The 25,363-nt window shown below is 46.9% G+C and overlaps 2 protein-coding genes across 3 annotated transcripts in view; one reads left to right on the top strand and one right to left on the bottom strand.

Moving 5' to 3' along the window:
• The window catches only part of LOC130544340 (uncharacterized), a 28,370-nt gene extending 3,340 nt beyond the window's left edge, over positions 1 to 25,030 (top strand). Inside the window, exons 4-11 of the mRNA XM_057315658.1 lie at positions 351 to 427; positions 572 to 847; positions 2,049 to 2,188; positions 3,801 to 3,971; positions 4,738 to 4,813; positions 4,952 to 7,219; positions 19,165 to 19,241; positions 24,438 to 25,030. The gene's annotated coding sequence lies outside the window, so the exon portion shown is untranslated. The remainder of the gene's footprint in view (positions 1 to 350; positions 428 to 571; positions 848 to 2,048; positions 2,189 to 3,800; positions 3,972 to 4,737; positions 4,814 to 4,951; positions 7,220 to 19,164; positions 19,242 to 24,437) is intronic.
• The window catches only part of LOC130541803 (anosmin-1), a 182,850-nt gene that overhangs the window by 4,260 nt on the left and 153,227 nt on the right, over positions 1 to 25,363 (bottom strand). The window contains exons 9-13 of one of the 2 annotated variants that reach the window (XM_057315640.1): positions 20,350 to 20,496; positions 5,896 to 5,990; positions 3,186 to 3,357; positions 2,151 to 2,371; positions 603 to 744 (exon numbers count right to left, since the gene is read on the bottom strand). In XM_057315640.1, the coding sequence (XP_057171623.1) occupies positions 603 to 744; positions 2,151 to 2,371; positions 3,186 to 3,357; positions 5,896 to 5,990; positions 20,350 to 20,496 (777 nt within the window). The remainder of the gene's footprint in view (positions 1 to 602; positions 745 to 2,150; positions 2,372 to 3,185; positions 3,358 to 5,895; positions 5,991 to 20,349; positions 20,497 to 25,363) is intronic. The other variant, XM_057315651.1, reaches the window with a different exon arrangement.

Below are 25,363 nucleotides of genomic sequence, written 5' to 3'. Positions count from 1 at the left end.
ATTACTTCTCCATTTTCTTATCAACACACAAACCTGTAGATACTGCTTTGTACGTGTAAGCTGGAAAAGCATGAAGCACATAATTTAAAAATCAGCAAGAGCCTCATTGTTTGGGTGACAATTTTTCAAAAAAATACTTTTGACTTAGCAGTAAATCCAGTAGATAGATTTCGGGCATATGATGAAGCAGATTTATGTAATGTATCACAGCAAAATATGTGTAATAAGAATAATCCTTACCAAATATTTCCTATATTGCCATATTTGAAAATCTTAATTTTTTAAAAATAATTTCAGACTGATATGACATTATAGATTTCTTTCCCGTCTATGCATTTATGGTGTAAAAGAGATGGAGAAAGCATGATATGTGCAGAAAACCCACGGAAGGACGAGAAGGCAAGCAAGGCCGGCAGGGAGCGAGCAGGTAAGCAGCAACCCCACACTCATGCTGACGGTGCTGGAACAATCCAGTCCCTAGATACTCGCGGGGAGGAAGAACTGCAGACCCAGAGAACTCCTCGTGGCACGGGGATCTGTGGTGAGTGAGTTATCTCCGTGTTTCATGCAGACTGCTGACTGTGTGTGTGTCCCATACTCACTGTGCGCGGAAGGCAGCGTGAGGTCGGGCGTCCAGAAGGTTTTGATGGTGGCCGGCCCTTCGCCGCCCGCGGTCAGCACCTGCACTTCCAGTCGGTACAGCGTGGACGGCCTCAGATTGGGCACTGTGAGGACGTAATGGTCCTGGGGGAGCCACACGAAACAAGATGCTCGTCAGTGACCTCTCATAAGGAACAGACACGGGGCACGCGTCCTCTCAGCGGCTCCTCCCCATCAGAGAACAGGCGTGAGTGCACACGCAGAGCGGCGTATGTGAGCACAAGCAGAGGGACAGCGACAGGGGTGAGCACGCAAGAGTAATACGTGCGAGCACGAAGAGAGGGACAGCGGTAGGAGTGAGCACAGACAGCGGCGTGTGCGAGCGCAGGGAGAGGAGGTGTGAGCGCGTGGGGAGCAATAGGTACGAGCAGGTGGAGATGACAGGTGTGAGCCCACGGAGAGGGGCAGGGTGATTGCCGGGAGTAGGTGTGAGCACAAGGAGAGGGACAAAAGCAGGGGTGGGCACAGAGAGCAGCAGGCGTCGTACACGGAGGGTAATAGGTGTAGGCAGGCGTGAGCACGTGGAAAGCAGCAGGCGTTGTGCACGGAGAGGGACAGGTGTGCATGTGCGGCAGGCGTGAGCACGCGTGGGGCAGCGGGAGGGAGCAGGGGCTGCTCCTACCCGGCGGGAGCCCTCTGCCGCATGCTCCCTCCGTCTGCGCTCCGCCTGGGCTGCCCCAGACACTTGGCAGAGGAAGACTGTGCCGAGGTGCCAGTTCTCAGGCTCACCCTCGGGATTTCGTTTTTTTATTCCTTAACATAAGACTTTCCCATGGTTTAAAGTTTTCATCTGCATATCTTGTGATGTGAATTCTCGATAATCCAAATTTCAGTGAACGAGCCAACTGTTTTCCTTAAAACACAATATCTGTCAATGCCCATAACTGAAAATGTTTATTTTTATGCCAACACATTCTTCTCAAAGTTCAATAAAACCTAATACATTCATAGAATAACTACTTTCTAATTCCAAGGAATTTTTCCTTCCGGACTTAAGGTTTTTTTCTTTCTTTCTTTCTTTCTGGAGCCAGAGCTGGATATCCTAAGGGCATTTTTAGAGAGGGTAAAAGCCCACACATGGGTTTTTTTTCAAGCCAAGGAATTAAGTGGCCTGGAAGGAGGGCCAGCTCATTATGGGCTCCAGCCAGATCTGAACGGGGAAAAGGGAGAGAAACAACAAGTTTCTTTTAGCTATTTTTTCCCCAATTTAACACTTCAAACAGGGCACGTCCACTCGGACCAGAGGGACATGGGGTTAACAACTCGTGAAATTACTTGCATACGGGACAGGGGCTGCTGGAGAATCAGGGTGTTTCAGCATGACCATTTACCCTGCTCACAGCAGCGCTTGTCATGTGTCCTTAATCCTTACAAACTCCTACATCCAGAAGGAGAAGACGCAGCAGGAAGGCTCAGTAGTCAGCAGCCCGGCAGAAGCCCCGACCCCTCCCCGGACAGCAGCGCACACGGAGGAGCCGACCTGCGCTTACCGAAGGCAGAATCTGGGAGCGAGAGATGATGCTGTTGGGTAAGCTGTTCTGTCTGCTCTCGGTCGTGACCTCAGCCCAGGTCACTTGAAAGCCAGTCATGGGCTGGTAGAGGTTGGCCTTGGCCATCTTCCAGGAGAAGTGGGCCGTGATGTTCACATCTTGGACAACGAATGAGGCAGACAGGTTCTCGGGCTTGGCCAGCACTTTGGCCGGCACGTGACCTGGAGCAAGGCGGACAGAAGCACCCACGTGAGGCTGCTGAACAAGGAGTGGAAATGGACTTGTTTGCAGGCATCGTGGCCGCTTTGGGTGGCCGTTCCATGGGGCGGGGGCACAAGCAGGCTGAGCTCGGTCTCCTCGCGCGGCCTCCCGCTACACCTGTTTGCCCTATAGGGACAGTCAGCCAGAATCCCTCTCATCTCTGCAACTTGGTGCTGGGTGCTTCGGGGATTCTTTTCAGGACCCTGCTTTGGGGGCCGAAGCACGAGAGGGAATAATGCAACGTGGCAAGACCCGGCTGCTGCTCGGAGAGCAGACGTGACCGCCGTGACCAGGGAGGACAGTGACGTGATGAGACGTTGTGCTCCGTCGCTAGGAGGAGCTCAGGGGGCTGCACTGACGAGGTCCCGGGTAGTCGGCCGCTGCCTGAGAGGGGCCTCCACCGGGAGGGGGAGGGTACAGACACGGGGTTGGCGCGCTGTTGTGCGGAGTGCATGAGGGGAGCTCGCATGGCAAAGGGCTGGGATAAAGATGAAATAATGTGCACAGAGTCCAGCGAAGCACGCGCGGGAGACAAGCCGTTGGCATCGTTTGCCCAGGGAGAGTGCTGCGAGCAGAGGACGTCGGCCCGGGGCGGTTAGAATGATAAGGCGTGACGACCGTGCACGCGCTGACCCGCGAACGGGGCCATCACACTACAGTTTAGAAAGAGGAGCACTTGAAGCTTCTCTAGCCTCACGAAGTGCGGGTGGGAAATGTTTCCCAAGTGTTGCCAACACGCCAGACGCACACTTGCAAGTTTGGGTGAAAACGTACCCGTTTCGCCCGGGCAGCTAACGTGCCTGTGGCTTTTCCCCTTCAGGGCCGAGCACGGAGGGGTCGTGAAGAAAACGGTCTCTGCCTTCAAGCGGCCCGCGGGCCGAGTCGGCTGGACGGTCACCTTGTATTTGCAGGAAAATGATAGATCTTGAAGAATTATATAATTTTCCTAGAGCAAAAGAGAGAATATGCTAGCAGTAAATCTCAGTAGGGATAAAAAATTGGCAGGAGATGAAATCCTAGTCCAACAAGGAGATTTTCCTATATTCAGAGCCTATGCAATATGGCTTTTATAAAAAGCACACAGGAGACACGGTCCGTGTTGTGATGAGGACAGCCGTGACCCCCCCACCCCCGCGGCATGGGAGGCGGTCCCTGGGCTGCCCCGGGACCTCGGCGCTCCGGCTTCAGAGCAGCCGCACGGCTGAACTCCAGGCGGCGCTTCGGGCCGCGCCCGTGGTCCCCGACTGTAAACAGAAACCTCAGTTTGTGAAATACAAGAAAAACGGGAACTCAGGCTTGCTGAGACCCCGGCGTCTTAGTTCCTATGTAAGTCCGCCTTTTGGAAAGTGAAGACGGCGCTCGACACTATATTCTTTCCCCCTTTTGCAGCGCCGCTCCTGCTTGGTGCCCGTGTGCTCCCAGACGCGCACGCAGCCGGCGGAACGACCAAGGGGCTGGGAGCGGCACTGCGCACCGACGTGCCAACGTGACTTTGGGGCCGTAGGAAGTGTGCAGCTACGCGTCCTTTCCTTCGCCTGCTCTGCTTCTGCAGTCTGCCCGGTGTGTATCACAGCCTGGTGCCCTCGTGTAAAAGGTGCAGGCGGGATCTCTGTCCGGGGGTCTGGGTGCAGGAGGGGGTTCCTGCCACACAGCAGCCTGCATGACGCGGGACGCAGAGGATCAGGAGTACAGAAGCTGAGGCTCCGCCCATTCTGCCAGTCACCGGGGTCAGGAGCGGGAGGGAGCCGTGCGCATGCGTATAGGGATGCACACGAGCTCGGACGGGAGATGCGCACGGGAGGGATGCGCTTGAGGTCGGAGGGGAGATGCGCACGGCGGGGCGGGGGGGGGGGGGGTAGACCGAGCACAAGGTCGGAGGGGATGCACACAAGGTCGGAGGGGAGATGTGCATGGGCGATGCACACCCAAGAGCCACCGGCCCTTTTCCCAGATGTGACAGGGCCAGGGCACTGTGCACACCAGACAGTGAGCAGGGAGCCACGCAGGCCTGCTGCGTCCCCTGGGGTGACTGCAGTGCTTCTCTGCAGCACTGAATGTACGCTTTACATGGGAACACACTGCAATCCCACGTGAGCCACTAAGGACACGGCTTGGCTGCTCTTTCAAGAATGCTTTCATGTGGCATGGAACGCAGACATCTGTAGCAAGAGGTAAATTAGCTGGTGGTCCACTGTGGCTTCGAAATAAATGGGTCTAAAAGTCACTTACAAATGCAGGTAGGCAAGGTCTAAGCCCTTCGCAGAGTGGTTTCGACCCTTATTTCTACCGAGCACATATTACAGGCTCCGCTTGTCCTTACCTTCAGAGTTTCTGGACGTGAGAAGCCAACGGTTGGCTGGGCCCCTGAAAATAGCCAGATTTCCTATGATTCCAAGGCATGTGTAAGTAAAACTACTCAAGGCCTCGCCCCTGACCACAAAAAATTTAATAAACCCTGCTTCTGTTCCTTTCTTTCTCTGATTTTCAAGTAGGATTCCCTTTTTGAAAATGTTTTTTTCTTTGCTTTTTTTTTACTAAAGGCCCCAAACTTTGGAAGCAGCTTATGGAAAAATGAACAGCGTTGGCAAGCATGCATTGGGACAAGTCAAATCCAGTGAAAAACGACTTCTGCAGACCCACTGACTTGTTTTATCTATCTTAAAGCTACGTGATCAGAGAGGATTCTAAAAATACCATACTTGTTGCTTTAAAAAATATCCAAACGAAAAATGTCCTCCTTACAGATCGCCTGTCAACCTAGCAGACACCTGCGGCCGTGCCTTGGGACGTTTTAAACTCTGCTGCTGTATCTCAGACACGTCGCTGGCATCAACACCGTGGGCAAGGCACCGCCGTCTTCACCAGTCTCCGCTGGCTTGTTGATACTACTCTGAAATTCATGCATGAACCCCAAATATCTGGACGGACGCATGGAGTAGGGCTGAAACAGTTACTCTCCCCAAGGACTTAATGTTCTCTTAAAATCAGAGAAGTGTCTGTGCACCGTGTGTGGCTGAGGTGACAGCCTTCGTGCCCCGGACGAGCAGCTGCTGGTCAGGGACCCGGCAGAGTCTCAGGGTTGTGAAGAAGTTGACAGAGACAGTGTTACCTTTACACCGTGGAGCCAAGATTCAGAGAGTGACTCAGAGCTGTCGTCCGATTAAGACGAGACACACAGCACCTCAGAAGCCTCTCCCCTCCGACCTGGCATTCCCTACGAAGTGCATCTTTGATCTCTGCATTTTGTGACCTGCCACGTGTGGCCAAGGGACCACACGGTCAGGGCAGGCTGTGAGCGGAGAACGGAATGCGTGAGCAGAAGGGCCATTCTGATCTCCCGTGTACCTCGTTATTACTCAGCGGCTGCCGGCTGAGAACGAGCTGTCGGTGGGTCAGACCCTTTGCCCATCTTTCCGTGCACTTGATACACAGACCCAGCGGAGCCCGGTGCCACTGAGACCCGAGCAGTGTGACCGTCTCTCACCTGGGTGATGCCAGAAGAGGCCTCTGCTCCGGTGCTCCTGTTGTGGGCACAGGCCTCCGGGAGCCACTGCACGTGGTATCGGCTGACGCCGGGATCTGCAAGGTCAGAGCACAGAGAGAGCACGGTCTGCGGCCACGTTCCACATCGGCCACTGCTCTTAAACCGGGAGCCAACGGGAAGGAACACACAGGTTCTGCAGGGGACCCGAAAACGCACACCCAGGACAAAGGAGGCAGGTCGGTCTGCAGAACTCTGTTGTCAGGAGGAGATTCCCAGAGAAAACCGGATAAAATGCGAGAAAGCACAGGAACGTCGCAGCAGAATGCCCACAAGGAGGTGTGGAGGGGAACCTCGCTCGGGCTGCTGTGCCGAGAGCACCCCCACAAGAGAGGGCGGCCCATGTCCCAGGAGTCTCCGCTCCCGCAACGGGGAGTCCTCACCACAAGGGTGAACTCTACAGTTTCCAGACAAAGCTGACAGGGAGGCCGATGGGCCCCGTGCCGAATCCACAGCCTTTCCTCCAGCGGCCGCGCCCAGCGTCCCGGTGCACTGGCTCGTGCAAGTGAGCGTTCCCGCAGCATGAGGCCGGGGAGCAGCACCTCCCCTCGGCCGCACACGTCCGCGTGTGTGGTCCGTAGTGAACCCTGACTTGCTCGGGGGCTCAGGGGAGAACCTGACCCCGCAAAGCTGTCCTTCCCAGGCGGAGCGGCGTATTCTCTGCACAGCGCTGGACTCTGGGCCGTCACTCAGATAAAGCACAAAACCACGACGCGCACCTCGCCGAGTGTGGGAAGGGAGGGGTGGCCAGTGTCGCGTTTAGTCACCAACCTGCGTATCCAAGGCTGTGCAAAGGCACTGCTGTGCCACTGACTCACCTCTCATCCCCCGGGTTCCCACCAAGCGTTTGATGCCGCTTTACTCAGAGGAAAACGCTCTGACGCCATTGGGTGGTTCTGGTGGGAACTCGCTTTGAGCACTTCGGAATGAGAAAAGAAGAACTGAATCCAAGGGGATGGCGGCTATCACGCAGGCCCCCTCGCTGTTTACTTAAAAGGGGAACCCCTTACTGGAGGCTTTAGGATTTACACAGCAGACGGCGGGGCTCTTGAGGAAAGGACTGTACGTTACACACAAGTGTGAAGTCAGTGAATGAGCTCACATGCTTTCACGCAGGTGCTGCTCTTCCGGGCCTATGACCAAGTAACCACACAGAACAGCTGCTCTCCTGGCGCTTAAACACTGACGGGGCTGCAGAAACAACCAGGCACAGAAACAGGATCTGCACGAGGCTGGAAGGTCATCTGGCTACAGATTAATGCAGGAAGTAAGGAGGCAGGTGTATTGCCAGAGGTCACAGCTGTGCACTGAGTGGCTGGCTTATCGCCTGGAGATCGAACTTTCAAGTGAAGATGGGGATGAGGCCTGATGGTTGGCGTGGCCAGTGTAGACGGCTGTGGGCAAGCCTGGCGGTTAGCGTAGGCAGTGTAGATGGCTGTGGGCAGGCCTGGTGGTTGGGATGGCCAGTGTAGACGGCTGTGGGCTGGCATGGTGGCTGGCGTGGCCAGTGTAGATGGCTGTGGACAGGCCTGGTGGTTGGCGTGGCCAGTGTAGATGGCTGTGGACAGGCCTGGTGGTTGGCGTGGCCAGTGTAGACGGCTGTGGGTAGGCCTAGTGGTTGGGATGACCAGTGTAGACGGCTGTGGGCAGGCCTGGTGGTTGGCGTGGCCAGTGTAGATGGCTGTGGGCAGGCCTGGTGGTTGGCGTGGGCAGTGTAGACGGCTGTGGGCAGGCCTGGTGGTTGGAGTGGGCAGTGCACATGGCTGCGGGCAGGCCTAGTGGTTGGCGTGGGCAGTGTAGACGACTGTGGGCATGGAGCGGGGAAACAGCCTCACACCAGCCTCCCAGGGCACAGGGGCTCTGCGCAGGGAAGACAAAGCCCCATCACATCTGGCTTTGAAAAGCAGAGGGGTATAACTTCACAAGTTCTTGCCATCAGGGGGGCTGAACACCTGCAACTCTAAAAAAATCAGCGGGTGTGACCCTGGAGAGCTGGAGAGTGAGAGGCACGGAGTCCCCACCCTTAAAGGAACAGCAGCCCCGCGGAGAAACGGCACAGAAGCAGCAGGATGCAAAACACAGAAGCAGCAGGATGCAATCTTTCTGCCACACGGCAGAAAGATTTGTTTCCTAATTTCGAAATGTGTGCCAGAGAAGCAGGGATCTTTGGGACATTTCTCCAAGAACAAACGAATGGCAGGCACCATTTCCCTCACCCAACTCCCCCACCCCCACCCCCGCCTCAATACACAGACACCTGCTGGACCCGTGCAGCAGAAATACTCTCCGCCTGCTTGCCAGCAGCGCTCCTCTGCAGGCACGCCCCCGAAGCCAGACCCAGGCTGCAAGCCCACGCCCACAGGAGGCCCTCAGGAAGGTCGCTAACACCATACGCTCTGCCCCCACGTGCTCCTGAGCTACCCAACCCCTCCAGCTCCGTTTTGGCCAGAGCCCATCAAAAGCGCTGCCACAACCTTGGCACTGTGCCAGCATCACCCCCAAAGTGACGCCTGTCCTGGGGAGAGGGAAAGACGGCCAGCATGCCGGCTGACTGCAGCCCCAGCCCCACCAACATAGGCTTCTCAGAGGACAACACGCAGAGCGTGCCCGATAGTCGGCAGCCACTGCAGCTCTGGCAAAGGTCGGCTCTCACCCACCGCAAGTCCAGCGTGGCCCCACACTGGCCCATCAGCACCACAGGGACCCGTCCCTGCCCGCGACAGGCAAAGAGAGCCATTGCAGACGGCTGGAGTGAACACAAACACAGCTCAGCCCCAAGGCTAGGGCACAGGCCACACACACAGGAGACACCTCTGAAGAGCCGGGCACGGGGGACACTGCAGCAGGACAGGACTCTTCTTCAAGCTACTACTTTCAAGAGCAGGAGACGTAGAGAACAGGGCAAGAGAAGAAAAAAGAACTACAAAACCAACTGTGAAACAAGTAACAAAATGGAAATAAGTACATACCTATCAAAAATTACTTTGAATGTAAACGGACTAAATGTCGCAATCAAAGACACAGGGTGACGGAACAGATAAAAAAGCAAGACCCATCTGTATGCTGTCTGCAAGAGACTCACTTCAGACCTAAAGACACCTGCAGACTGAATGTGAAGGGATGGAAAAGCATTTACCATACAAGTGGAAGTGATAAGAAAGCTTGGGTAGCAATATTTAAATCAGAAGAGACTTTAAAACAAAGACAGTAACAAGAGACAAAGAAGGACACTACATAATCATAATGGGAACAATCCAACAAAGATAAACCAGTTAATAAACAAAAAGGAAATAAACGAAAATAATACAATAATAGTCGGGGCTTTAACACCCCACTACATCAGTGGACAGATCACGTAAGCAGAAAATCAACAAGGAAACAGTGGCTTTGAATGACACATTGGACCAGATGGATCTAACAGGTATATTCAGAACATTCCACCCTTAAAGCAGAATACGCATTCTTTTCAAGTGCACTTGGGACATTCTCCAGAGTAGGTCACATATTAGGCCACAAAACAAGTCTCAAAAATTCAAAAAGACTGAAGTCCTACTATGCATCTTTTCCAACCACAACACTATGAAACTGGAAATCAACCACAAGAAAACATCTAGAAAGAACACAAATACATGGAGGTTACATAACATGCTACTAAATAATGATTGGGTCACCCATGAAATCAAAGAGGAAATCAAAAATACATGGAGACAAATGAAGATGAAAACACATGGTTCAAAATCTTTGGAATGCATTAAAAGCTGTCCTAAGAGGGAAGCTTATAGCAATATAGGCCTAACTCGAGAAGCAAGGACAATCTCAAACTGACCTTACACCTGAAGAAGCTAGAACAAGGACAAACAAAACCCAAACTGGTACAAGGAAGGAAATAATAAAGATTAGAGCAGAAATAAATGAGACAGAAACTAAAAAAACAATACAACAGATCAATGAAACCAGGAGCTGGTTCTTCAGAAATATCAACAAAACTGATACACCTTTAGCCAGATTCATTAAAAAGAGAGAGAGAGAGAGAGGACTCAAAATCAGATATGAAAGAGGAGTAATAACCAACACCACAGATACAAAGACTATAGAATATTATGAAAAATCATATGCCAACAAACTGGACAACCTACAAGAAATGGAAATTCTCCTAGAAACATATACCTCCCAAAAGTAAGTCAGGAAGAAATAGGAAACATGAACAGACTGATGATCAGTAATAATAATAACCAAAAAACCTCCCAACAAACACAAATCCAGGACCAGGTGGCTTCACAGGCAAATTCTACCAAACATTTAAAGAAGATTTAATACCTATTCTTCTCAAACTATTCCAAAAAATAGAAGGAAAGCTTCCAAATTCGTTGTATAATGCCAGCATTACCCTGATACCAAAACCAGATAAAAACACTCCAAAAAAAGGAACTACAGGCCAATATCCCTGATGGACGCAGATGCAAAAATCGTCAGCAAAATACCAGCAAATCAAATCTGACGATACATTAACAAAATCATTCTCCACCGTCCAGTAGGGTTTATTCCTGGGATACAAGGGTATTTCAATATTTGCAAGTCAATCAATGTGATACATCGCATCAACAAGAGAAAGGACAAAAGCCATATGATTCCAAGAGATGCAAAAAAAAAAAAAAAAAAAAAAAAAAAAAGCATTTGACAAAGTACAACATCCATTCATGATAAAAACCCTCTACAAAGTAGGTTTAGAGGAAACACACCTGAACATAATAAAGGCCATCTATGAAAAACTCACAGCTAACATTATCCTCAGTGGTGAAAAACTGAGAGCTTTTCTCCTAAGGTCAGAATTAAGACAAGGATGTCCACTCTCTCCCTTTTTACTCAACATAATAGTGGAAGTCAAAGCCACAGCAATCAGATGAGAAAAAGAAATAAAATACATCCACATTGGTAAGGAAGAAGGAAAACTGTCACTATTTGCAGATGACATGATACTATGTACAGATAAGCCTAAAATTCTCCCCCAAAACTAACAGAACTGATCAATTCAGTAAAATTGCAGGATATGAAACCAATATCCAGAAATCTGTTGCATTTCTAAACACTAATACCACCATAGCAGAGAAATTACGAAGACAATGCCATTTATAATTGCACCAAAAATAATAAAATATCTAGGAATAAACTTAATCACGGAAGTAAAAGACATGTACCCTGAAAACCATAACACACTGATGAAAGAAACTGAAGGGGTGCCTGGATGGCTCGGTTGGTAGAGCACGTGACTCCTGAATTTTAGGGTCAAGCCCCATGTTGGGTGTGGAGCCTACTCAAAAGAAAGAAAGAAAAAACAAGTATAGATGACACAAATAGATGGAAGGATATTCCACAGTCATGGATTGGAGGAACAAATATTATTAATTAAGATGCCCATACTACCCAAAGCAGTCTACACATTTAATGCAATCCCTATCAAAATAACAGGAGCATTTTTCACAGAGCTAGAACAAACAATCTTAAAATTTATATGGAACCACAAAAGACTCTGAATAGCCAAAGCAATCTTGAAAAAAAAGAAAAAAACTGGAGGTATCACAATCTCAGACATCAAGATACACTACAGAGCTGTAGTCATCAAAACAGTATGGTATTGCCATAAAACCAGACTCGTAGATCAGTGGAACAGAATGGAGAGCACCCAGAAATAAACCCATGATTATGGTCATTAATCTTTCACAAAGGAGGTAAGAATATGCAATGGGAAGATGTCTCTTCAATAGATCGTTTTGGGAGAACTGAACAGGTATACACAAAAGAATGAAACAGGACCACTTTCCTACACCATATACAAATATAAGTTCAAAATGGATTGAAGACCTAAATGTGAGACCTGAAACCATAAAAATACTGCAAGGAGCACAGGCAGTAACTTCTCTGACACCAGCCTTAGCAACATTTTCCTAGGCATGTCTCCTGAGGCAAGGGAAACAAAAGCAAAAAGAATCAGGACTTCATCAAAATTAAAACCTTCTGCACAGTGAAGGAAATAATCAACAGAACTAAAAGCCTACTGAATGGGAGAAGATATTTACAAATGACATATCCAATAGAGGGTAAGTATCCAAAATATATAAAAAACTGATACAACTCAACACCCAATACCCAAATAACCCAATTAAAAAAATGGGCAGAACATATGAACAGACATTTCTCCAAAGACATACAGATGGACATACATGAAAAGATGCTGAACGTCAGGGAAATGAAATCAAAACTATGAGATACCACCTCACACCTGTCAGAATGGCTAAAAAACAGAGGAAACAACCACTGTTGGCAAGGGCTGGAGAAAAAGAAACTCTCATGCACTGTTGGTGGGAATGCAAATTGGTGCAACCACTCTAGAAAACAGTATGGAAGTTCCTCAAATAATTAAGAACAGATCCAGTAATTCCACGACTGGGTAATTACCCAAAGAATACAAAAACACCAATTCAGAAAGCTACATGCACCCCTGTGTTTATAGCAGCATTATTATGGAAGGAGCCCAAGTACCCAACAATCGATGAATGGATAAAGAAGAGGTGGTGTATATATATATACAATGGAATATTACTTAGCCATCAAAAAGAACGAAATCTTGCCATTTGTAACACCATTGATGGAGCTAGAGAGTAAAATGGTAAGTGAGATCAGTGAAAGAAAGACAAATACCATATGATTTCACTCATATGTGGGATTTAAGAAACAAAAGAAACACGCAAAGGGAAAAAGAGAGAGGCAAGCCATGAAACAGACCCCTAACTGTGGAGACCTGGTGGTTAGCAGAGGAGGGGGCGGGGAGTCGGTACAGTAGGTGAAGGGGATGGAGAGGGCACTTATCGCGTGAGCACTGAGCAGTACATGGGATTGTTGGATCACTGTTTCGGCATCAGAGACCACTGTGACACTGTATGTCAACCGCACTGGAATGACAATAAAATACAAAAACACTAACTCAAAAAGATAAGAGTTGTTCAAGAATTGAGTTGTTCAAAGAATTCTTTGTTCAAACAATTCAAAGAATTGTTCAATCACTCAAATGTACACCTGGAAGTATAGAACACTGTAGTTAATTATACTGGAATTGTTTCAAATTGCAAAGGGAAAAATGCCCATGCCTGTATGTTAGCTGAGTTGTGTCCATTAACTCGTTTATACAAATACCTTGTCTTTAGCTTCATCTTGGCAGTTGTGAAAATCCTGCAAGTCTGTATTTAGGATATGACTTCAGGACCCACTCTGTAACTAGAATATTAAAAACAGCATCAGCATATCAACTATTTCCTAAGGGGATACATATGAAAATTCTATGCCAAATGCCTTGTGTTGCTCTGCTTCTTGAAATTAAGTTCTTCCTTCCACAAATAAATTATAAAGTACTTGAGAAGTATTTTTAAATATTGAAATTTACTTTCAGTGTGTTTCAACTGTGCTTCAAAAAGTAGATGTTTTTAATTTGTTTCTGAAATATATCTAACTCACAGTGTCTGGCATAAATTAGAGGCTGCAAAATATTTTTTTTAGGATTTATTTATTTTAGAGAGAAAGAGAGACAAGAGAGAGAGCATGAGCAAAAGGAGCAGAGGGAGTGGGAGAGAGAATCCCAAGCAGACTCCCCACTAAGCATGGAACCCAACATGGGGCTTAATCCCACGATACTGAGATCATCACCTGAGCCCAAACCAAGAATCGGACACCCAACTGACTGTGCCACCCAGGCGCCCCAAGGCTGCAAAATTTTTAATTAAATGTTAATCTCTAAATTCCAAAAGTCTAATGATCAAGAGTGCTGGGGTGATTGAAATCAGAGCTCTGAGAAAGAGACACCATGTTAGAGCGCCACGGAATAGCCCCCATAGCAAAGCACGGGAAGTCGCGACACTGGTGGCCGGGCACAAACACTTGGAAACACATCAGAAAATGCCAATTCCCCAGAGCAGGAAGTTCTGTTCTTTACAGCATCTCCTGCATCAGAAATACACCTGGTATGCAGTAGGTGCTCAATCAATGTTAGTGGAATGACCTCCTTTCACGAACTAATGTCTTGTTCTCTTTATGTTTGTAAAAATGCTTTGGTCAGACAGACTTTCTGACTTTGTACGATTCTGTAAAAGAAAAATCTTGAACATCTAGGCAGAAGGCATTTGTACTCAAAGTAGAAGTGTGAATGTTTTCTCCTAACTTTGCATATTTTTGGAGTGCAAACACTAAATCTAAACCAAAAAGCCTAAAAGTTAGGCTGTGGATTCTGTGGTCACCCAGGAAAACTGAACTGTTGTCTGTAGAATAATAAAATTACTAATTAATAAAAGTAGCTGTGGATTCTGTGGTCACCCAGGAAAACTGAACTGATGTCTGTAGAATAATAAAATTACTAATTACTAACATTAATAAAAATGTTCTATACTTCCAGGTGTGCATTAATAAAAATGAACTGTTCCTTTTAGAAGTACAAATTCACTGTTGAGGATTTGTATTTCCTTGCAAAACATCACTATAATAACCCAGCTACCCTAGGCACTACGTTGGGCTGACATACGATGTTTGAGTCATTTCCCTACAAAATTATATGCTGTGTCATCATAAATAATACAAAAAAACCATGCACCTCTCTGGGAAATTTCAAGGGATGTGAACAGATTTCTGCTCTCGAGTTCCTAGCGCCAGGTCCAAAACCAACATGCTGGCCACCCTCACGTTTAGGAAATGTGACAGATATCTAGAAACCAATTTCTACTTACAGTTCTGTCTCGATTAGTGAACAAGATTCTCGTCTACTCTGATCTGTCACAAGCGTTTTTTTTTGTTTTGTTTTGTTTTTTGTTTTTTAAGTTTTCAACTCAGTGTATCCACTGGTGGAAATTAGTTACGGTCCAAGAATATTCATTCAGGTACCTATGTCAGAATTTTTTTTTCCTGTTTTAATGCTGTTTTTATTTTTTATTTTTATCTTTTTATTATTATATTCAGTTCGCCTCTATGTAGTACGTCATCAGTTTTGATGCAGTGCTGAAAAAGCATTCGAGACGCGTCCATCAAGGTGCATACAGTGCACACACTGTGTGATTTTACAGTCGGAGAGTCTGGAAAAGCCAGCCCAAGCCTCCTTTACCCAGGACACAGAAAGAGCTCGTAGTCCCATTCTACACAGAGTTCGCAGAACACGGGGACTGCGTGTTGACTTAGGAGGCGTCTCCTTTCCTACATTCGTGATAGTTACGAACGGCACCTGCTTCATCCGTGTCTCGGGGAACTCTGCTTGGGGGTTCTGTAGGTCACACGGTGCCTGCCTAACGGGCTTCTGGAAGGAGAACAAATGTGGGATGCGTTTGGAACACATGCTCTCCACCTCGGTGAGCGCTGGACTCCCCGACGTTTCCACAGTCTCCTTCTACTGAGGGCGCTGGCACAGGGACGCTCTGCTGAGTTTTATATGTGAACTTGGCTTTCAAATTTAAAATCAAAAGGGAAATGGGATGGATACAATTTAAGGAAAAGGGCTTCTTGGAAAACAGACAAAACTTTAGTGAAAGCATGACTTGTTCTTGGTACCTAAGCGGCCCACGTGATCTGGTGGAAACTGACCTCCGTGTGCAGACTCCCACGGCAACATAACTACCGTGCTGAGGTTCCGGTTCCATCCGCATTTCAACCACATAACTACATCCTGAGCTCCAGGGTTATGCACAGAAAGGAATGTGTATATACACTGCCTGTACACACACACACACACACACACACACGCGCGCGTGCACACAGTCTTCGAGGCAAACGTGACCCCTTGCTTGTCATGCACTCCGGTCGTTACTGTACGGGAATACTGTCCATTTCCTGCTGCTGACAGAAGGCAGGGATGGCTAATCCCATTGCATCTGCCAAACTGAATGCTTAGAATTAATCGCATTTGGATTGCAAATTAAATCATGAGCCTGTCTGTGAATGTATCATACTTGGTTGTCTGCAAAGGAGGAAAACAGAGTCGGTCCTAGAGCCGCAAGAAGCCTCTAGCTCTGAGGTGTTCACCCTCCTTCCTGAAGTTCTGTTTCCCCTCTGCCCTTGGGTCACCCTTCAGGCCTCCAGCAACAGGAAACCCCCTAAGAACGCTGACATTTGTGGGGTGATTACTTTGTGCTGGGCACTGTCCCCAAGCATTTGGTATGTGTACTCTCAAAATTTACTGCCCACAACAAACCTACAACATAGTCTATCTTTTTCCTTTAGTTCATCATGTTAATAGAATAAATGAAAAAAAGTCCCTATCTTCTCATTACTTTCAAGAAGAATGTTTGACACAAATCTATATGCGTCCATGATAAAAACACTGCAGGTAAGAGCAGTAGGGGATGAGACGCCTGAGTGGCTCAGTCCATTTAGCGTGTGCCTTCGGCTCAGATGATGATCTCAGGGTCCTGGGATTAAGCCCCGTGTCAGACTCGACACTCAGGCAGGAGTCTGCGTCTCCCTCCCCTTCTGCCCCTCCCCCCACTCATTCTTGCTCGCTCTCTCTGAAATAAAATTTTAAAAAGATCTTTAAAAAAAAGAAAGAAAAAAGAGCAGTAGAGGATTTTGTTCATCTGGTAAAGTGTGTCTACAGAAACCTTACAGTTAGACCTCATGCTTAGGGTTAAGGCACTCAATAACCTTATTGTGCAAATCGTATCACGTAGGTATGTACATCGAATCATCACATTATGCACCTTAAATATGCACAGTGTTCTAGGTCAGTTCTATCTCCGTAAAGCTGGGAAAAATAGAAGCAGCAGATATTTGCATACAGATATAAAATCGCTTAGGTACCCGTGCACACGCTCGTATTCCTACACACATGCACACAGATCCCGTCACGTCACGCACTGCCCGTGAGCTAGGTGCCTTCCTACAGATGAGAAACCGATGTGCCAAGTGATGAGTGACTTGCCTGACATCACACAGTGAGTGGTTCACCTGGGCTTTTAAACAAAATACATCTCATTTTAAAGACTGTATTCTTAAGCTCTACGGTACTGTGGTTCAAATAGTAGTTTACAAGCGTGCAATGTTTTACATATAATAATTCCTTAGAGATGTTTAGAGAAGTGACTTTTCTCAGCCATCAATACCATTAATTTGTTTCCACCTAATTAGTCAGAATTACTAGTAAATCATCAACCAGGTAACCGAGAAGAAGGAAAGAAAGCAGTGCTTCTGTTTCATCCCTACTTGGAGTAAACAGAAATGAAGGCATCAAAATAAACGTCGCGCCTGCAGTGATCACTCTTGCTCCAGCCTGTACTGAATGTCGCAGCCACCATTAAACCAAAGGTGAAGAGGAAAATGTCAAAGGTCTGGTGGGAAGGAAAACACAACACTCTCATTATGTACAGGCGACACGGTGGCTCTTACAGAAAAATGGGAAAGGACCGTCAGATGAAATGTTGTAATGAGCAAGGGGAGAACGATACAGTCAGATTCACCATCAAGACATAAAAGGAAGAGGTATTCATATATGATGTATTTACATATGTGACAGCCAAAGTCGGAAAACAAAACTGAGGAAAAGTATGCGTGTATATAAGGGGATCGAAATAAACACAAACGCCTTAGAATCATCATCTTAAAAGTATTATAGGCTCTGCATTATATATTATAAATCACCGTTGAGAGAAGATTGTAAAAACCTGAATAAAGTGATCTGTCAAGTGTGGAGATTATAAAGATGTGAATTCTCCAGTCGTTACCATATCGATTGAATTTTCAACAAAGATCTCACAAGGTTTTTGTGGACACTGGCGCATTAATACAAATACTGACATAAAAACACACAGGGCCAAGAATAGTGAAGACAATTTGAAAATGAAGTAAAAAACTGAAGAACTATGATTAAAAATATGTACAAATCTACAGTTCAGACAACACGGTAATGTCAGAAAGTTGGAAAAATATGCTAAGTGACTCTACAGAAGGTTAAAAAGTTAACTTGCCCATATTTTGATGTACGGCCAGGACAGCAGCCCAGAGGTTTGGGGTAAGAGTCATCTTTAAATAAATGATGGTCTCTCAGCTGCAGATCAGGAGAGAGAAGAGTAAAGGAACAGGGAGCCCTACACGTCAATTCAGTTCCAGGTGGAAGTCAGCCTCAGAGAGAAAGGAGATGAGGGCAGGATCTTTGTGGCCCTGTATAAGCAAACAGTCTCAACCAGGACGGCAAGAGCTCTCACCAAAAGGAAACAAAGTGATGAATGGACCCCCTCTAAAACTCAGAACTACTGAGAAAGGAAGGTAAGAGGAGGTCACACAGGGAGAAAACACCAAAACAAAGGAATCAGCAGGTGACATAGATTCAACGTGTAAAGGTCTCTTGCAGGAAGGACAGCCTGGCCGAACAGCTTAAAAAATGCAAGTTCAGACAATACGGAGCCATCAACACGCAGGTGCCAGAATAGCTCAACTTAAAAAGATGGGCATTCCACATGGCAGAGGGAGGGGGGCGCACCGGGGACAATGGTGCCCTGCTAGTGGGAAAGGAAGCTGGTGCATCTGCTGTGGGACACCATCAGTGTCTTCCAAAGCTCCACATGCCCTAATCACCCAGGAGCCCTCCTTGTCCAGGAGAATATGTGCATCAAAGACCTGTGTTCACAGCAGCACTATGCTGCCGAGCCCATCAGCTGGACAAACTAAATCCCCAGCACGGGCTGAAAAGAGCCTTTGGTGGAGCTCTACGGGGGGCTACAAGGGCAGCACCAGCCATGGGTGAATTACTACTCCTTGCAGCAGAATGCGTTCATTTCCCACTTCCCATATCACGTTCACTGCAAGAAACCCAACACACACTGTATGGTTCCAAGTTGTATAAATTTCAAGTATCAGCAAAACAAACCTTCAGGTTTAGAAGTCCGCGGCGGCAGTGGTTGCTCTTGTATGCTTAAGATGTATTCTCAGTGCTCACGTTTGTACTTCACTATATGTTTGTATTTTCAATATTAATGTTTTACTACTGATAGAGTTCTAACCTAAAATTGGTTAATATAATAGATCAAACAAATTTTGTAATTTAATATTTATCCTAAAACTTATTAAACTTAGGATTAGGGATATATATTAATGAATAATTTTTAATTTAATAAATAACACTGAATAAATGGAATTTAGTTTTAATTAACATATGATAGTAATAAAACATTAATATTAATTGTAATATTATTTTAGCTGCAGAATGGATGTCAGCAGCTTGGAAGAAAATTCTGGAACAAGAACTCCAACACCAATATTCCTTTTTTCTAAAGGTAGGTTCCACACCAGCCGGGATCCCAGCGTGGGGCATGAATTCACAGTCCTGAGATCAAGACCTGAGCTGAGATCAAGAGTCAAACAACTATTCAAACAAATACTCAAACAATTCTAAGGGTAAATCTTCCCTGCGGTATTAATTATAAAATGGAAACCCTGAAGGCACACAAGAGTTTTGCTGCAGTGGAATGATGGTGTGTTAGGATATCGTGGTGTGTCCGTACGCAGCAGCGAGTTAAACATGGCACGAGAAATATATGACAATGCAGACTGCTCCTATATTATATGAAAATGGATGTTTTACATGAAAATGTTATATATATATATAAAAATGTGTGTGTATGTGTATATATACACATATATATTTGTGTGTGTGTATAAAACAAATGAGGGAAGAACAGAAGTGTAGGAAACTTTCAAAAGGACATCCACCAAAATACTGTTTCTAGGAGAGAATACTGAAGTAAGTGACTTCTTTCTCTATTTTCCAAATTATTTGGGTCGTTCATCTTTTTTTAAAATGAAAAACTAACTTAGAATAAAAATTTACAGTGCAGAATAATGAGTATTTTGAGTGTTTTGAAGACAAGACTGGCCTTCTGGGAAAGCAGTGAAGATAGGCTAACATGCCTGAGATGATAAAATGCAACTGGGTGACCGATGCAATTTCCAAACGGGATACAGATTCCTGGGAAACGGGGCAGCCCACTCAGACTTCACAATAGCAAGGCATTAAAAAAAAAAAAAAATCAAAGTATTTTGTCCAGGTTCTAGTCTCCTTAATATCAACACCATGGTGGGGTGCCTGGGTGACTCAGCCAGTTAAGTGTCTGACTCTTGGTTTCAGCTCAGGTCCTGATAGAGTCGTGACATTGAGCCCCACACTGGGCTCCACCCTCAGCATGGAGTCTGCTTGAGATTCTCTCTCCCCCTCTTCCTGTGCCCCTCCTTCCACTCATGTTCTCGCTCTAAAATAAATAAATCTTAAAGAAAAAAAAAAACAAACTATCAACACCGTGGCTCGCCCTTGACTTTTTCACTAGCCTCGTGATGTCACTGGGCTACTTAATGCAGATAACAAATCATCAGACAGTGTTGGCCCACCTTCGGTCTTTTTCCAGTAGACCTTCACCTGCAGCTGGTTGTCTTGATAGAAGGGGGCCCCGATTTCCAGGAGGCGCGTGGGCCGTCGTCGTTGGAAAGGGGGCTGCATGTGCATTGCGCTCTTTCTTGTCTTCCCAAGTGGGTCTTCTGCAACAAAGCACAACACTGTGATTTCCTGGTCAAAAGTAAGCAGTAGTCAGTACACATTCGTCAGGTGGGAAAGGCTGCTCTCATTTAAAGAAGAGGTCTGGATAGTATTTCTCATTATATATGTGTTTTTGTAGTAGCGAAGAAAGTAAATGAAATACTATGAAAATACCACGTGGCCTGGGAACAATACAGACAGCTTTTCATAGACGTACCAGCATTATATACAGCAAGGCCCGGAGCAAGGCCCTAAATGTTCAATCTACTTTGTATGGGAAATACTAAGAGCCAGCAAATGCAATGCGATGATACGTTAGATTGGGAATGGAGTTGAAGGATGCATTCATTCGTTCATTCATTCCTTCCTGTCAGTACTTAGTGATCACTTCCTAAGTGTCAGGCAGTGAGCCAGAGGCCGCAGACACAAATCTCGTGCACATGGGTCTCCTGCAATAGCAGCAGACACATATGCAGGTGATCCTGCACACAGAGGAGGGCACTCCCAACGGCTGGCACATGGGGCATAGTCGTGGAGGGAGCACAGTAAGGAGGGAAGGGGTTGTGTATGTCTCACAAGCCGCTGGTGCCTATTCTGTGGAAAAGGAGCCAAGACTCTGTGGAAACAAGTTACAAGAACAGGATAGGGCAGTTGCAGTAGGAGATGGGATGCTTTAGGAAAGATGAGACTAGGTCTGTAGGCATGTTCACTGCTGTTTCTTAACATGATTTTCCCCCGTGGTCAATGTAACACTGCGTTCACCACGTACTTACTGCAAAGCAAGGACAATGTAAACGTGACTCAGAATGATCCCAAACCTCAGATGTCCCATATCCAATGGCACTCAGAGACTAAGTCTCTAATCAAAACACTAGGAAACATTCCTCCGAATCAGGTAATTCACACTTTGATTTCCACCACCCTAGGCTAGGCCGTTTCTTCTCCATCACTGTTTTGTGGCACGATCGGGCTCTGGTTTTAGTGTTCTTTTTATTTTGCCATTTTAATACAGCTGCCTCTTTCCCATTTGTTGCATTCTTAATTCCTACAGTATACTGAGCTCCTCCTTGAGTTCACTAGGTTCCAGACTCTGTTAGCTCAGAGTGCACCAGCCAGCGCTCCTTGTCTGTGCTGGGTACGACACTCTGTCCTTCCAAAGTCCCCCCAGCTGCTGTCCTCAAAGACAATTTCCCACGATGTACAGAAACAAATCCTCCTCAGCACACCTACATTTTCCCAGCTTTCATCACTTTTCCTCCCTTTAATTTCTTCCTCCAGCTGAACCTTGAATTCCGGGCAGGACAGACCCTATTTGAACGTCCCTGGATTTCCACTGTGTTGTTCAGAGACACACACCTAGTGGCATGAAATGAAATGCAGAAGTCTGAATTCATGGCTCTAGAGTGGTTAGCGAGTATTCACTCGTCTGGGTTGTGTGGGCTGTTTGACTGATGTTAGCAGAGTCCTCCTTTGTCACAGGCTTCAACCATGCTTGTTTCCCCAGGGTACATTTCCCTCTGCTGCAGCAAGGCCAGCCCACCTAACTTCTTCTCCAGGTGTATTCCTGGTGGTCTCTGGTGTGCTTGATGGACTTCCACACCATTCTATTTCTATTCATACAGCCATCCTATGAAATAGAACAGGGTCAATGAGCTTTTCAATCAAGGGCTGGACAGCAAAGAGTTTTGGCTTCATGGCCCGCACAGTCTCTCTCGAGTACTCAGCTCTCATGATGGCACAAAAGCAGCCACAGATGGTCTGTAAACAAGGGAGTGTGGCCGTGGGTCAATACAATTTTATTTACAGAAACAGGCGGTGGGCCGGATGTGGCCTGTGGGCATCGTTTGCAGACCCCTGAGAAAGTGACGTTAGCCTGCACATATTAAACACAAAAACCATGGGGTTCAAAAATACGAAGAGTGTCCAGTTTCATGCAATTCAAGCAGTAGTGAGGGTGGGCTGTAATCCCAGGGCCATCTCACGCCCAACTCATGCTCCTCCAACACCACACACCGCCTCCTTTTAGGGAGCAAGGTGATTATCGACGTGGTTTAGTAGTAAGGATCTCAGAACTCTGCGCTGGCCTCCAATCTCTCCTTCAGCCAATGCCTAGTTTTGGAAGTGGCATGGTTAGAAATTCCACAAGACCTTCCTGCTTTTGGATTCCCAGTAGCCTTGTGAAGAACAGAACGAGCTGCATGGATTGTCTACCAATGAGAACCTTTCCCAACAGGGCTGTTCGCCTGCTTGGGAAGACAGGAGCCCGAGGGAACGATGCAGATGGGGGAGAAGACTCCTGACCTGTGGTGAAGCAGGATTAGGAGGGGAAACCTGAGGACCACAGGAGGAAACCTGCATCGACCGCCTACTGCTCCTCACAGCGGCACGTACACTGAACCATCTACACAACGATTCAAAGAAAAGGGACACTTATGTGACTAGGTTCTAATGTACAATGTTGTACTTTAAACAGTTCAAACAAATGTTTGGATTCCCGAAACATTTATGAGGTTCCAGTCTTCTGCACCCAAATCTAATATGTGTCTGGGGGTTTATCACACACCTAGCCGATCTCAGACACCTGCGGGGTGTCCTACAATCCACCTGAATTCTGACACAATCTACCTAAGACGGTATCGGATCCCCTACGGACACCGTGCACGTTGGGGGGGCATCCCCCTCTGACGCCATCTCCCTGCAGATGGCATTGGATCCCCTACAGACACCGTCCACATGGGGGGGCATCTCCCTCTGACACCGTCTTCCTGCAGATAGCACTGGATCTTCGAGGGTAAGGACTCCGTCATGTAGGACTGCCCCCCACTTCAGACACCACTCACAAATCCAGGCTGTCTCCTCTGTTACTACCCACTGCGGAATGGTGGTTCCAACCACCAAGGGAGGTCCAACCACCAACTCCTAGTGTTCGTTCCAACCACCAAGTCCTCAGATTCAATCAATCTGCTAGGGTGGCTCACAGAAACATTGACTCACTAAACTACCTATCAGTTTATTATAAAAGGCTGTAAATCAGAATGAGCCCAATGAAGAGATGCCCAGAGTCAGGTCCGGGAGAAGGGACATAAAGCCTCCGCGCCCTCCCCAGGGTCACCGCTCTCCGCGCAGCTCCGTGTGTTCACGGCCCTTTCCAGCCTCCTGTCTGTTCGTGTGTTTATGGGGTCTCTCTGCCAGGAATGAACAGCAAATACGTGCTTATCATAAATCACAGCGTCGCAGGCTACTTTACGAGAGGCGAGGGGTCACCCCCCAGCGAGAGCCAGTGTGCCCAACAGCACGGAGAGCTCGGTGCACACAGAAGCTGGGCCAGAACAGAGAACCAACAGGCTTCTCCTGATCACCATGGACGTCCGGAATCCTGCTGGTCACACCGGAACTATTTGTTCACTAGCTAACTAAGGGTTTAAGATTTTCACAAACCTACTTATACCTCCAGTCACTTTAATCATCTGTGACTTTGAGAATTCACCAGTGGATAAGCAAACGTTTAGATAACTGTGTTTAATCTCTATGTGAATTTTATCTTCCTACTTTGTTATGTCCTACACAGACTTTTATTTTTGGTTATACATACGTAAGGACACAGTTTTCTGTATGTCAAGATGGAAGTGCCCTTGCTTTACTGAAATGCATCCACACGTAACGTTACCAAGCCCCACACCGCACGGAAAGGACAGAGAGGCGTGGGCCTCCATACTAGGAGCGTGGCCCTGACTCTAGGGGGGAGTCCTGTGCTGTCAGTTAATAATCAGATGCAATAAAATCATTTCTACATGTTGTAAAAAGATACGACGTCTGATCGATACTTGGTAATGGTCGCAAAGGTAAGAGAACTGAATGAGTACGCTATTTATTCAGATGTCCAAATTCTCATTTATTTTACAGATCAAGAGATTCAGCATATTTTCTTCTGCTCCATTTTTAGTTTGAAGAGCTAGAAGAATACCCCACTTGCCTGACGCAACTATAAGACCTTTGCAACCTGTCAACCCTGGAAATGGTCTTCCTGCCTCCGAGAAAGCAAGCTGCATTTCCATTCAAGAGTGTGACATCCTTCTTCCTTCAAGGGGCCCTTTTATAGCACGGCATGAACATTCAGCTTTTGCTTACGTAGAGATTTTTGTCATTGAATTACCCTGTAGCCTGCAGACCTGGGAAAATGTAATTCAAAAAGTAATTTACATGCTGGCATTTACTACCCTCTTTCCTATAAAATGTAATTTCCCTTGCTTATACTATAAAGTTGTAATTATTCTTTATTTCTCGTTGGTCCGTGATGAAATATAGTGTTCTTGTAAAAGTCATATACTAGGGGCTCCTGGGGGGCTCAGTCCGTTGAGCATCTGCCTTCAGCTCAGGTCATGATCCCAGGGTCCTGGGACGGAGCCCCATGCTGGGCTCCCTGCTAAGCGGGGAGTCTGCTGCTCCCCCTCCCTCTGCAGCTCCCTCTGCTTGTGCTCTCAGTCCCATTCCCTGTCTGTCAAAAAATTAATAAAATCTTTTTAAAAAGGAAAAAAAGTCATATACTAGCGTTCATGAGATTGTATATCAACACCGGTGTCTGAAATCCTGACAAATACTCAGCCACGTCCTACACAATCCTTCGTAAAGCTGGTGTCTTCCACAGGACACCCCAAGACTAGACAATATGCATTATGACAGGTACTTTGCCCTATTCATATTTTACTTTTCCTCTCTCACCCTCCTGAATCCACACGAGAGGCATCAGCTAATCCTGAGAAGAAAGTGGCCTTTGAAGGGTTAATTGTCATAACTCTTTCTGGATCAGGTAAAACACTATTACTCTATTGTGCAATATGGCTTAAGGTGTAAGAGAAACAGGTTCACAAT

The sequence above is a fragment of the Ursus arctos genome, chromosome Y, assembly GCF_023065955.2.
Source record: "Ursus arctos isolate Adak ecotype North America chromosome Y, UrsArc2.0, whole genome shotgun sequence".
In the NCBI taxonomy this organism is placed as follows: domain Eukaryota; kingdom Metazoa; phylum Chordata; class Mammalia; order Carnivora; family Ursidae; genus Ursus; species Ursus arctos.
This window is presented reverse-complemented; position numbering and strand designations above follow the sequence as displayed.